The sequence below is a fragment of the Homalodisca vitripennis genome, chromosome 4, assembly GCF_021130785.1.
Source record: "Homalodisca vitripennis isolate AUS2020 chromosome 4, UT_GWSS_2.1, whole genome shotgun sequence".
Taxonomy (NCBI): domain Eukaryota; kingdom Metazoa; phylum Arthropoda; class Insecta; order Hemiptera; family Cicadellidae; genus Homalodisca; species Homalodisca vitripennis.
Window position 1 is genome coordinate 32,199,804 of NC_060210.1, and position 15,748 is coordinate 32,215,551.

The following is a 15,748-nucleotide window of genomic DNA, read 5'->3' on the forward strand; positions in this document are numbered from 1 at the left end:
CATTACTACTTGGTGTGATAGAATGTCACAGAAGTTTTCAGAAGAAAACAGTATACTTCACTCATCTCATTCTTAGTTAAGTTTGAACTTTATGTATTGTTTTAGCCTTTTTATTAACCACTGTTATATAGTTTAATGTTAAGTTGTTTGATTGTTTTGAATTGTTCTGGTAACAGAAAATAATTCTGCTGATAAAATATTTATAATTAACATAATTGTTTTTCATTTGTTATATCTCATTACTAATGTAAATATTTTATTATCAAGGTAAATTGAATTTAATGCAAGTTACATAATGATAGAGGACATTTTAAAAGTAATGAAATAATAAGAATTATAAACAGATCATGGGAAGCGAGAAAATACTCAGCTGGTTCAAAGACAGCAATGAAAGAAAACTATTATCTTCAGTTCTCCTCCTTTATCCTCTCAACATGTTCAAATAAACTAATAACTAAGTTATTAGCAACAGATTTTCATTTTAGCTGTGACCAAGTTTTAAAGGAGAGGCTTAGTTGTACCTATATCTTGCTCTCAATGGACACTGCTCAACACAACAGAACGAGTTTTGTACATAGGAAAAAAGCTTTCGTTGAGTGTGTTGAGGAAAGGGGAAAAGTTGTTTATAATCAATAAGTAAAAAACAAGCCACAGTTTGATATTGCACATCATAATTATTATTTTTCAGCTATTTGAAACTATGTTGGGGATGGAGGTGAAGGAGAAATCTTTCTCTAATTATGACGAAACGGAAAAACTTGTCAAATCTTGGCTGAGTAGATGACAAGTAATTTCTCCGACAACAAAATCAATAACTCATTTCTGATATAAAAAAAAATACTGTACTTAACAGAGAACAGCTTGAAAAAAAGTAATATATTGAAATAAAATCACATGTACTTTTCTTTACAGTGAATACAATTTGTTATAAATCCTTGAATCTTTAAAAACTTTCTAAACATGCCTCAAATAATAGGACTAACCTTTGATGGAATCACGGATATGGATGTAAGTGTACATATTCTCTGAGTCATACACAATGAATACGTTACGATCAGGGTGCCATGTGTCCCACAGTACTCCAGCAGCCGAAGTGGGCAGATCGGGAATCAGGACCAAGTCATCTGTTACCTAGAATTAGGTAACTACTAGAATCTTCTTCAAAAATATATTACTATTTTCTTTGAGTTAACAAACACTAAACAAAGAAATAATTGAGACGGATGTTATATTTTATTGTTATGTTACTGATAACAAATTACATTGTATTGCAACATTATTTTTGATACAGTTGATCTAGGACTCACAGGATTATAGATATAACCATCGCTCTTGGCATCGATAAAGATGAGCCTGGTGCCAACCATATCAGGGTAGACTGCCTTGATGCTGATGACATGTTGGAATTCAGTCACTTGCACCCAGTCTTCTAGCAGGAAGTACCAGATATGGCCCATCTGTGATAGAGAATAAAGTAACATCATATTTCATAAACATACATATAGATGCTGATGATGACATGTTGGAACTCGACCACTTGCACACAGTCTTCTAGCAGGAAGTACCAGATATGGCCCATCTGTGGTAGATAATACAGTAACATCATATTTCATACACATACATATAGATGCTGATGACATGTTGGAACTCGACCACTTGCACACAGTCTTCTAGCAGGAAGTACCAGATATGGCCCATCTGTGGTAGATAATACAGTAACATCATATTTCATAAACATACATATAGATGCTGATGACATGTTGGAACTCGACCACTTGCACACAGTCTTCTAGCAGGAAGTACCAGATATGGCCCATCTGTGGTAGATAATACAGTAACATCATATTTCATAAACATACATATAGATGCTGATGACATGTTGGAACTCGACCACTTGCACCCAGTCTTCTAGCAGGAAGTACCAGATATGGCCCATCTGTGATAGATAATACAGTAACATCATATTTCATAAACATACATATAGATGCTGATGACATGTTGGAACTCGACCACTTGCACACAGTCTTCTAGCAGGAAGTACCAGATATGGCCCATCTGTGGTAGATAATACAGTAACCATATTTCATAAACATACATATAGATGCTGATGACATGTTGGAACTCGACCACTTGCACACAGTCTTCTAGCAGGAAGTACCAGATATGGCCCATCTGTGGTAGATAATACAGTAACATCATATTTCATAAACATACATATAGATGCTGATGACATGTTGGAACTCGACCACTTGCACACAGTCTTCTAGCAGGAAGTACAAGATATGGCCCATCTGTGGTAGATAATACAGTAACATCATATTTCATAAACATACATATAGATGCTGATGACATGTTGGAACTCGACCACTTGCACACAGTCTTCTAGCAGGAAGTACCAGATATGGCCCATCTGTGGTAGATAATACAGTAACATCATATTTCATAAATATACATATAGATGCTGATGACATGTTGGAATTCAGTCACTTGCACCCAGTCTTCTAGCAGGAAGTACCAGATATGGCCCATCTGTGGTAGATAATACAGTAACATCATATTTCATAAATATACATATAGATGCTGATGACATGTTGGAATTCAGTCACTTGCACCCAGTCTTCTAGCAGGAAGTACCAGATATGGCCCATCTGTGATAGATAATACAGTAACATCATATTTCATAAACATACATATAGATGCTGATGACATGTTGGAACTCGACCACTTGCACACAGTCTTCTAGCAGGAAGTACCAGATATGGCCCATCTGTGGTAGATAATACAGTAACATCATATTTCATAAACATACATATAGATGCTGATGACATGTTGGAATTCAGTCACTTGCACCCAGTCTTCTAGCAGGAAGTACCAGATATGGCCCATCTGTGGTAGATAATACAGTAACATCATATTTCATAAACATACATATAGATGCTGATGACATGTTGGAATTCAGTCACTTGCACCCAGTCTTCTAGCAGGAAGTACCAGATATGGCCCATCTGTGATAGATAATACAGTAACATCATATTTCATAAACATACATATAGATGCTGATGACATGTTGGAATTCAGTCACTTGCACCCAGTCTTCTAGCAGGAAGTACCAGATATGACTCATCTGTGGTAGACAATGCAGTAACATCCTATATATTATAAACATACACAGTAATGTATAGTGTATATTACATACAATGTAAGTAGTATAGATTAAGGTCAATTTAGTTTAAAATAACACCATAATACAAAAAATTATAAACAAAGATTTTGACAATCCTATAAAAAAGGTTGGTTACCATTATTCTATAAGTTAGAAAAAATTCAATAATAAATATATTACATCATATTTACGCAAGATTTTTACATTTTAATTTAAATAACGAATACAGGATAAGATACGTATAAATTGTTGTAACTTACATCTGAAGCATATATGAGAAAATCAGTGGTGAGGGCCATAGAAGAGACAATGTATTGTTCCCCTTCATCCGGGAACATCCGCATTTCTCGATCCATGCCATGACTGGAGCCCCCACTCTCTGTCTGTCAAAGTAAAACAAGCATTGTAAAAGAATAAGCAGAGATTCTCCCAATAATACTATGACAAGTCATTTATCGTCAAATACTGAACTAATTATAAACTAACAATCTTTTTCGTTATTTCAAAGTGCTTTATAGTAGCTAGCCACTGACAGAGTCTGATGAAATTAGCACTCACAAGACATTTAAATTCTTTGTTAAGTAGTTTCTGAGATTCTTAGCATTACAGATCATTGACGCAGAGGTGTAAAATTAGAAAGAGAGACAAGTTCATAGAGAGCTTGTATGATACAATATGCAAAATTCAGTGACCGGAGGAAAGCCGAGAGCTTACCAGATTTGATAGGAATAGGCTAAGAATACTGAAGAGCTTTCTTACAGGGCATTACAAAATCAATGAACACCTGAGAAAACTTAGCTAGAAAAAAGATGGTACATGTATATTCTGTCAAGATGGACAGGAGTTTCCTTACTGCCTGTTGGTAGAATGAAGAGTGAAGGTCCAAGGCTAGCATCACGTTAGAGTAGAAGAGCTACCCAGTATTGCTTGACCCCACTAACGTGAGAAGGTTCCTTGAGGAGGCAGGACTGACAGAACTGCTATTCCTAGTATTTTTTGCCTAGAAAGGCAGGAGTAGAGGAGCTGATTGCGGTGTGGAGCTAACTATTCTACTAACTTTTACTAACTGCTATTCCTAGTATTTTTAATTTGGCACACATACTCTGTAGTAACAATAATCGAATTTTGTGTAATATTAATTTTCAGATTACTGTTTTATATTCTTGAGCGCAACATAACGTAAAATGAACATTCAAATTAAAATCTGACTTTTGATTGAAAAAAGTTACCTTCATAGTGGTTAGGTGTATAATTGTAGGCACAGCCAAAGTGTGTGGAATGTTATTGTTTATTTTTATCATGTGACCATTCAAGGTTTTATAATTATACAAATTTTGAAAATTTGTTTGGTATTATTTTTAAAATTTAGCTAAATATTTACAACATTTTAAAAAGAGGCTGATAAAAATGACAATTGACAATGATCATTGATTAGGTATTTGAATGACTGTAAAAGTTGTAGTAGACTGAAAAACTTCTGCAGCTGGCAGTAGACAGAATTACGAAAATACTTCTAATGAAAAGTGTACTAATTCTGTCAAGGGAGGTTAGGTGTAAAAATAACGAAAAACTAAAGACTTTATATGCTTTCACTAGTTAATTAACTCATTCTGTAACACTCAGAAAGGACACTCTATGCCACATTTATTTGAAGAAAATGTGTTGGAAATTGTGTGGTCTGTTATTTAGATGTACTACACTCATGCAAGCTCAAAAACACATCCACACACATAAACACGCTGTGAGAACGATAATGACAATTTTTTTTCTATGGAATTTTTTAAAATAAACATTTATTTGTTAACAGACATAGTTAATTTCAAGAGTGCGCAGAGTGTATATGAAAGATGGCTGGAGAAATGAAGTGATTTTTATTTATAACAAAGTATATTACCAGTTAGTAGAAACTTATAATATTATTTCTCTCTTTTTAGCAACTGAGCTACACAGCTGTGGCAACAAAATAGAAGTACTCAAACTGCAGAGGCTCTTCTGTATAAGGATATTTTCTACATATTGCATCAATGCTTTGTATATCACTCTTTCCTATAGAAGGTATTGTTCTAAAATTTACAAACATTATTTCCAAAATATTTGAAAAAGTAGCTATTTCATAATTTTTATTAATTATAGAAACATGAGGTGAAATTAACATTTAACATGCTTTATACAAAAATTAAAACACATGGTAATTTTTTACATCATATCTAAACTGTATTGAATTTTAAGAATGAAATTATTTACAACACTGTACATTTTTCTGTCAATACAGTATTTTTTTAGTGAATAATTTAAAAAATAATTCTGCAAATTTTGACAACATTCGCTGAAACATTAGCAGTTGTATAGTGAATCATTGAAGGGTTGTATTATATTAATCCATTAAAATGATATAATTTACCTAAGTTTTAAATCAATAAAATATGTCACTTCCTACTTTTCCTATTTTAAATGTCTATAATTCTTTGTGAAGTGATAAAAACATTATTTTTACATTTTTTCTGACACCAGAAGACCTATAAAGAGTTGTATCCAACTCCATTCTGACCTTCCAAAGGTATAAAATTAAAATAAAAAATATATTTACCTCGCCTAAAATCTATTGTAATACTTTAAAGTGTGTTGAGGTATAAAATCTAGTATTTCTAATTACTCTTTAAAACTTCCAATTGGTAACACCAAATTTATATTTCAACATTAAATAATAATTCCAAGAAGAGCCAAGGTTGCATCTTAGTTTTAAATTATCAGTGTTCAGACTAGAGGTATTAGCACTGCTTTATGTTGTGATCATTTATTTCTTTATCAGGTTTTATTTAACTCTATGTTATGTACAATAAGAACTCCACAATCTTGTAATGTCACTTTTCAAATTAATCTCAATAACAACATCCAAGCAATAAATATTAGAGATATATTTGTAGCCGCTTTCTTGTTGTGCTGTCTGAAGAAATATATCTATGATGTAACCAAACTCCAATGCTATCTCAATCTTCTCAACAGGCCCGTTTTACACCCTGCTAGCGCCCTAGGCACAACGAAGAGTTGCGCCTCTTTTTATACCTCTGCCAGATGACTACGCCCCCCCCCCCCACCAGCCCTACTATACCCCGTAACTTTAGATTTAGTCTGAAATGCTAGTTTTAGTTCGGGAGGGACTTTAGACTTAATGTCCCTTAACTCTCCTTTACACATTATCCTGATTCTTTTCGAGAGCCTTCTCATTGTCCACCACCTATGGACCCGCCGTGTCCTGGACTGGCAACCGGTAGCCGTGAGGTATCTACTGGCCTCCGGGGGAAATGCGTGTAACATACCTCACAGCATCACGGACCACCCACCCTCCCTTCTTTATATTTGAAGTATGTACATTATTTATAGTATTCGTTTAATCACATTTTCATTGGATTATTTTTGGTTTGTTGGCTTACCACTAGACTGACTAGAGATTCATTCAATAGCTTTTTCTGGTTTTCCGTATTGCAAAGTCGTCAATAATGTTTATGTAGTCTAATTTTATAGTAATGTCACTTTGGGTGCACGGCAATAATAAGCCATTAAGCTTTTTATCAACCATCGATGATCTAATTTCTGACTTTACTCTTTTAAAAGCTGAAAAGCTACGTTCAAAGTCTTGCCCATCAATATCGTTCTTGTATACTTCTCTTAACAGTTTAGCTTCACAAGCCAACTCTTTGGAATTATTCTCTCCTAGATTTTGTAAGATCTTAAATCTTGTGTCGAAATTTGTATAGACCTCCCTTCTGTTGTTGAGCTGCGAAGCTATGTTGTAAACAATGGCAATAAACACCTCAGGCAAAATCTTTCTCGAGGAGATGTTTCTTCCATGCTTCTGTCCTTCTTTTTATTGGGCAACACCTTTCTTTTTCTTACTTTGTCGTATACAGCTTCTTCATTTTCTGCAAGTTTTCAATGCTTTGGACTCGAAATCATCAAAATAGATCTCTCTTTTCACTCAAAAACGAGGATAGTGTTTCAAGTTCCTTTGTAGCACCAAGTAGATCTAAATCTTGATTTTGAAGAGTGTTACTTGTTTTATCAACTCTCTCGAGAATTTTGTCCCAGATCACAGTTAATAACGTGGTTTGGAAATTTCCAAGTGTTTTTAGGAACCCAGTGACTGTGCATTGTGTTTCTGGTGTCTGAGTATCGTCTTTATTTAGCTCTTCAAGAGCATCTTTTAATTCATGTCGACTTATTTTTAATGATCGAAGAGCGTCTACCCTAGCAGACCATCTTGTGTCACTCAGGGGTTTTACCATTAGCTTTCTCTGATCTTTCTTTGATTTTCCTTCGTTATTCTTTTCAATGTGACTTTTAGGATGTTCCACCTGTAAGTGGATGCAGAGAAAAAAGCATAAAGCCCTTATACGAATGTAAAAACTTTTGTGTGTTATCTGTACACGTCTTCTCGGCAGCAAAACACCTAGCAAGGTTTAGTGAGTGAGCTGCACATAGTACATAGTCAGCAAGATCGTATTTGCTGTTAATCCTTGCCTGAAGACCTGAGTATATACCCGACATGTTTGATGCATTGTCGTAACTTTGTCCACGACAGTTATCGACATCCAGCTCAAGTTTCTCAAGTAAACTGAGGGTTGCTCCTTCCAAACTTCCAGATTTGTGGCATACACTTGGTAAGAGTTGTATCAGGCGTTCGTTGGCGCAAGCATTGGGCAATGAAACATACCGAAGTACTACAAACAATTGGTCTGTGTGCGACACATCAGGTGTGGAGTCTATGATTAAAGAGAGATAGCGAGCTTGCTTGATTTCATTTAAGATTTGTTTCAGTACTTCTTTGCTCATAATGTCAATAAGTTCACTGCAAATGTGAGACAAAAAGGTATGATACTACCTTTGCTTTTGTTACCATGTGTTGCTATGTGTCGGGCGAGAAATGGATCAAATTCACTTATCAGCTCAAGACAGCCTAGAAAAAGTCCGTTTGATGATGATGCATGTAGATACAACCACGGCAATTTGTTTTCCATTTTTTGCGCCCCCCCAAAAATGCCAATTGCCTAGCGCCCTAGGCACGTGCCTACCGTGCCTATTCGGTAAAACGGGCCTGCTTCTCAATCTCTGTAGAACTGCGGCACAATATTACACAATGTCCACTCATTGTGTGAGAACTCTCAACAAACAGACAAAAACTCACATAGTGCAGGTGTATCTTGTGACCGAGAAGGACTGCGGTGTATTCAGCGTTGAGGCTGACCGCTGATACAGTGCCGATGTATTCTCTGTCACTGAGCAATGTCGGCTCACTTTCCCTGCTGAGATCGTACAGCCAGGATCGGTTGTTCATGGCACACACCAGGTGATATGGACCGACAGCCAGCACACTCGGCTCCACTTCCACCTCTACTACCACACTAGTCATTGTTTTACCCTGCAAACAATTCAAACATGTAACACAAATAGTAATTATAAAAGTTATATTTTACTTAAAAATTAAAATGTAGAATACTTAATTACTACATATTACAAATATGTTAAATCAGGTTTTAAAATTAGTTTTGGTCAAAAATAGATTTGTTTCTACACACTGCCTTCTTCAGAAGAAATCAAATTATTTTTCTTTAGGTTAAAAAATTTAAACCGAATTATTGGAAAATTTGACAGTACTGAATCAAGTTTTGTTGTTTACAGAGGTAAAAAGTTAGGTTTTAACTAAGTATTTTGATACAATAGACGGCAAACAAATAAATATATAATTAAATATTTTGGAACAGAGACAAAAATCAATGGATAATTTTTAATTTTAATTGCTAGTTTATTAACCCATCATGGATAACAGAAAATGTGCAAAACATCAGATTTATATAGCTTGGACAAAGAATTTTGTTACCATTTTGATAAATAAAACTACAGTAAATGTGTGATAGCAAATTTACAGAAAATAATATTTTATACTTTTATGGGAAAATAGATGTTCATATAATTACATAAACTATCAAAAATGTTCATCTAAACATTGCTATCATGTACAAGTCTATCATGTTCTAATACACATTTACAAAAAGCTCAATACGTCTTCTGAAAATTTAGGTATGCTAATGTTAAGATACACTTGAAGGATTTCTAAGCAGAACTAAAACCAAACTTGTAGGCCACACAAACAAAGACTAGTATAAAGGTACAACTTATGTCTCACAGGACAATAATGTACCTACAACACACTAGACATATGCTTAGGCACCACAGCAATGATACAACATATACTATGCAGAGTAACAGCAGTATTTTCAAGTCATAAAACATATTTTCCCTTTAAAAAGCTCAGTAAGGGACTGTTTTGTCTGTATTTAGATCAATTACTTGTAATAAATATAATTTTTCATGAAATATTAGTCTATTTTTACTCTGGTTTTGTTGATGCATCAACATATCATCCGCGAAAGCTGTAACATTTAGTAGATAAACTGCAAACCCTTCGCTACAAACACAATCATCAATATATTTCACTTATCCACAAAAAGTTAAATTTGTTGAATTTTGTACTGTAAAAATTGGTAACAATTAATAATTTTTTGTTGAGTTTTGGAAGAAAGTATTCAGAAAATAATATAAATATCTGGACGGCCAATATAATTATGCGATAAGGTAGCAAAATAACAACAACTAATGTCACCAGTTTCTCTTACCAACTATCCAATTTCTATGACATATCCATAAATAATAAGAGTAAAGGTCTTGATTTTTTTATAGGTGATAAATCAAACTGGTTAGCAAAATTTCCTTTGTTTATTTTATTTTATATTTGATATTAATTTTGTGTTTGTAGTAAACTGTATATGTGAAATTACTCAATATGATATTCATCTAGAAGTAAATAAAACATTTGTAGCAATCCTAGTTACTGTAGGGGTTATTCAGAATGAACAACAGAAATATTTTTCTATATTTTCAACCCTGGAACTGGCAACTGATGTTTCCTTAACACGTTCATGACGACGGCTAATTTCCAGACTTTTTTATATGCCATCAATAAGTGAGCTTTGCAACTTTACACACAAAAATTATTTAAACATTTTTTTCATTGTTTATATGTATACCTTAAATGGTACCTAAAAAAAATTTACCTAAAAAAATTAGGCAATCATGCACCTAACAAGGCACACGATAGACTGTGGTATTTCTATAAGCGCAGACTCATATTTCACAAACCACCAAGATAGGCAAAAAAATCAAAACACTCATAAGAAAATGCTGAACAATGTGTACCTCCATCGGGCGCACAACGAGTTGGATGAAAGCCCGGCATATACCCGATTAGGTACAACAAAGTACACGTCATCATGAACGTGTTAAATGGAAATCTCTTTAGGTCCATTTTACAAGCTTATTTATAGAATTCATAAAAAAATCATTTATATGAAAATATTTATATTTAAAATAATTTATAATTTGATGATATATTAAAATGGTAGTGTTTTATATATATAAATGCGTTTGGATATAGATTGGAGATATGCTTGGTCAAATAAATTAATTAGTATTAAAAAAAAATTGTTAGTAACCAATATACCCACAGAAAACCCCTTGGTGGTAATAAAATAAAATTCTAAATACCATTTCTCTTCCGAATGTAGTACTAAATCAAATAATATACAGTTTGTATCGTTAATTTCACTTGCAGTAACAACTGAAAAGTTGACAAAACTATGGTAATGATGAATTTACTTAGAATTTCACAAAATAAATTAACATTTCCAGTAATGTTGTAACTATACACATACAAATTTATAATATAGAAAGTTCAACTACATAGCTTTTTTAAGTAAAAAGAAATTATGAAATGGGCAAAATAAATGACATGAAATATGTATTATTTTATTAGCTTTTTACTTTAACTTATCTCTTAAGGATAACTAGACTATATTGCTGGTTCTAATACATGACAGGATTTGATCATGTAGCACAACTAGACCCACTTTGTCAAAAGGTAGCTGATAGACAGTGATCTGTGTGAGGCTTGAGAGGAGGGCAACTCGACTGTTGTAGGCAGCAGCCAGCATAGGCAGCTTGGACAGGAATACAGATATACTACCACCACGGGTGGCCACAGCAAGCAACTGACCATCAGCTGAGTAGTCCATGCGCTCTACCTCCTGGTCCAGTGATACCACACTCGGCGTGTCCTGCAGGCTGGCCATCTCATGGATTTTCACCCTACACAATTCCCTCACTATATCACATTGATACAACAGTATACAACACTGACACTCAACAATAATATAACTGAAAATTGTTTCAAATCAATTCATACAATTACGCTAGTTACTTTTATAAAATGATGTATCTGTATTCTTTAGGGCATAATTTAAAAATTTAAATTCTAACAGAATAAAAATATATTATTTTTGTGTAATTAAATTTTAACCCATTGTGGATCACTGACGAGCTGGGCTCGTCACGCAGCGGCCGGGCCTTACGGCACGATGACGAGCTCAGGTCGCAAAAGCGGTCTGCTTTTAAGTTTCCCTCCAAATAGTTCTATTAATGTCTGATAGATCGGACCATCGTCTTCACTTGTCAACCAAGAGTGTTTTACAACGGTCTACGTTTAGTTTTCAAAAGTTTTATAAATATCCTACAGATCGCAGTTGTATGTCGGAGTTGAAAAGTCATTCATGTGACTTTACTCTCTGCTTTTTAGCGCTTCTGATTGGGTGTTTTCCTCAGTTGTTATTATAATACTTTGAGGTTAGTGACACAGAACTAAACGACGCAGACATACATGTTGGCGGGTTTAGTCTAGACAATGGCCCGGATGTTGTAATCGCTTTGCCCAAGCCGCTTTATACAGACATCATCCCTGCCACCCCGGAACCTTGCTCGCGTGTTATCGTTCCTACATCACAAATACCCCCGCAGGTCCATGTTCCATCTGAACGAATACCTTCACAGCTGAATATTCTAGTACACAATAGCGAGCAATACGATGTGGCGCACCATTGCTGTTCGTTTGGCCGCTGCCTTAAATTAATTCATGCCCGCGCGCCAAAACTATACAATCCGCAATGGGTTAAAGGGTTGGTATCAGATGATTTTCTGTAAATCTTTTACAGAATACAAAGTATAAGCTCAAAAGCCAAGAAATGTCACAGAAAGTTAAGAAAATAAAGAGGGATATGAAGTTAAATGCTAATGAATATTTATCAACCAAACATGCCATCTTTATAGTGAAAAATGAGAGAAAACTTTCAAAATAATTATTGAATATACTATTTCTAAGTAAAAGCAATCAAGACTTTATTGAAAACATTTTGCTTTGCAAGTGAAAGTAATAAATAATGAATATGTAATTCTACTGCCTATAATCATGTTTAGATACAAACACTACTAAAACTCACGTATTGTCTCCACAAGATACGACCTTGGCGAGGCTGTGAGACACAGCAATGTCAGTGAGGCAGTCTCGGTGATTCTTGGCTTGGAACAACTCTTGGCCCACTTCCTTGATGTGTGTTGAGATCGCCACAAAATAACCTCCACTGAATCCCAGCAACACGTATCCATCTCCAAACCTGTGTTTACATCTCTGTTGAAGCCAGGACAAATAATACATAACAATACCTGATCATCACTTTCTTCTTTTATTCTCCTTCTTATTCCTAAAAGAACCATTAGTTAAAGAGCCTCTTGGTATCTCGAAAAATTCTTAAGAATTCATTGAAAAAAATGTATCTAATTTATATACGTGACTAAAATAATGTTTTAACCATTTCTGCCACAAGATCAGACTGTAGTTTGGTTGTCAATAAAGCATACATGCATTAAGTATGATCTTGGGTGAGATTACCCACACCACGTTTTTTTTCCCATTATTGGTGGTTTTTTATTTAGTATGTTAAAGTTGATTTTTGAACAAACATTTATTCATAAGATGTATAATATTTTGAAAATCAATTAGGAGCTCAAAATATATAGGTATAACTAAATAATTCCCTTATTTACTCAACTATCAATGAACAAATAATCAATAAGTCTTCATAAACAAACAAGCAGAAACAACACAAATCCCCCTCAACTCGCTACTATATGATTCAACTGGCATCCTAATAGATTGACTAATGAAATTCTTTATTAGCCCAAGAGAACATGTTGCAATGTTATAAGGCTTGTCAGAAAGATAAAAAACCTAAATACTAATATAAATTAATTTTAATCCTATAATAAAATTATACTAAATTTCCAAAATAATTTAAAGTATGGCACATCATGGAGTCAATATGTACACTTATCATCACACGTACATATTTCATTTTACAGTAAAAATTCTTTAATGACTCTTTTGAAGGAATTTAATGTTGGAATCTGTTTCCATGCTAATAGTAATTTATTGACAAAATATTGGCTGTTATAAGAAAATAATTTTTTAAAGTGGGTAGTTTTGTATTTTGGGACAGGAATAGCATTAATGTCCCATGTAAAATAATGATGTTGGGAAGTGAGAGGTTTGGTTTTCACACTTGTATAAGTTTCGATCAGTATTTCCATTATACATACGCCCGTCACTGTCAAAATTCAAAGATCTTTAACATGGTTCCTACATGATTGATTAGAGTCTAACTTGTTTAATATCCTAATAGCTTTGAAAACGTTTTCTATAATGGTGACATACCATATTAAAGACTCAAAATAAACAGTTTTTGACATTCTTAGATCAATCAGATCTCTAATTTTCCTAATTGCAAATACGCTAAATGTAATTTTCCATTTAATTGTTTGATGTGATTTTCCCATCCCAAATTGTCATATAAAATAACACCAAGAAGTTTGCAAGTTTTAGAAGAAATTAATTTATTTTCAAAGTATGTTATTTCTATTTGTTCAACAGTATTTCTGATAAAGTGAAAGTTAAATACTGATGTTTTTGAGATATTAAATGACAGTTTGTTGTTCCTGAGCCAGTTAAATATTGAGCTCAAGTTGTCCAGTAATTTTTGAGACAAGTGAAATCTGCTCTGTGACTTAATTTATTAGACTTGTAGTGTCATCTGCAAAAAGAATTAATTTGTCAAGATAGTTAAGTTGCTTGGGCAAGTCATTAATAAAAATGAAAAAAACAGCGAATATTCATTTCAAAACAGACCCTTGAGGGAAATCTGCTCCCTAAATAGAATGGAGGAGATCGATACTTCTGGATAGAACCAGCACTACTATGACTAATATCCACTACCTGACTGGGGCCCCTCAGAAAGGTCCACAACCATTTATGAAAAACTGATGATGGCATCTGATGTTGATAACTGGGACGGAGGCAGAAATAGGTCTGTAATTTTCTATGGTTTTGTTGGAATCTTTGTTTATGAATATCAGAGTTACTCCTACATGAATATCAGACATTAAGGGAAGACACCCTCATTCATGGAATCATTAACCCTGAGCTGAGAGAGGTTTAGATAGAATGTGAAAATATTGTTTTAAAATTCTGGGAGATATTTTGTCTAAACCAGGAGATTTGTTTGATTTAAATTTGTTATCAACTTCTATTACTTCTTTTTCACACACAGGATGATAGTATAAGGAACCATTAACAAAGGGGTTTTGCAAACAGTCCATAAGGCCGTTATAGCTAAGTTTAATGAATCAAATTGGTTAGAGATAATATTAGTAACATTAACAAAGATATGATTTAATTCTGTTGAAACGTACATTGGATTTGAAATAATTTGATCATTAACAGCTATACATATGTTTTTATGGTTAAGAAAGAGCTTGTTTTGTTTCTGAGTTTACTCCAAGATGTTTTTTAATATTAGTGGAATTATTTATTTTATTTACATTTGGTTCTTTTTTTCTAATAGGATTAATTTTTTATGTCATTTGGAAAAGTTTTGTATTCATTCCAGCTCTTTTCTGTATTGAATGATTTTGCTCTGACAAATAACTCCCTTGCCACAACAGCACTTGCCCTAATCTCAACAATCACCCATGAAGGTACAGTTGCCTTGCATTTCTTTTTTTTTTCTTCATAGGGAATGACAGTTCATAGTAATAAACTAGCTTCTCCATAAAATTTGAGAACTTTACATTGACAGATTCACCAGAAAAAAACAATCAACCAGTCTTCATTGAATGGTATAATTAATATCCATAAGATTGGAGCATAAGAACAGGGGATCCCAACTGTTTGGATTATTTCCCTCCTTAAATGGTGTACAACAACCCACTCTTGATGTTGAAAAGTGGCTGAAAAGTGCCAACTCGTCATTCTGTTAAACCAATTAACTATCATAACTCAGGTCCAAAGTTCTTCTCAATAAATCCGTTGAGGTACTTTCTGATGTTTCTACAGAAGAGGTGTCTGATGAAAATGAATGTATCATCTCATCTATCAATATTAATACTGCTAAATCAAAAGTCCATCAGGCAAATCACAGTGGCTTGAAAGCCAAACAAGTTCACTGCCACAATACTTGTGAGAATAAAAATAAAAATACAATGTTGATCTGTGCTGACAGCCATGGGAGTGGCCTGTCTTGGCATATTAACAAGAACCAAAACACTTATTCAGCAGTGGGGTTCATTAGACCTGGTGGTCGAACAAAA

General features: G+C 33.9%; 1 protein-coding gene across 1 annotated transcript in view; it reads right to left on the bottom strand.

The window, feature by feature from the left end:
- The window catches only part of LOC124359122 (WD repeat-containing protein 19), a 79,222-nt gene that overhangs the window by 36,780 nt on the left and 26,694 nt on the right, over window positions 1-15,748 (bottom strand). The window contains exons 6-11 of the mRNA XM_046811586.1: window positions 12,547-12,720; window positions 11,125-11,362; window positions 8,346-8,579; window positions 3,424-3,546; window positions 1,308-1,457; window positions 984-1,131 (exon numbers count right to left, since the gene is read on the bottom strand). Of these exons, the coding sequence (XP_046667542.1) occupies window positions 984-1,131; window positions 1,308-1,457; window positions 3,424-3,546; window positions 8,346-8,579; window positions 11,125-11,362; window positions 12,547-12,720 (1,067 nt within the window). The remainder of the gene's footprint in view (window positions 1-983; window positions 1,132-1,307; window positions 1,458-3,423; window positions 3,547-8,345; window positions 8,580-11,124; window positions 11,363-12,546; window positions 12,721-15,748) is intronic.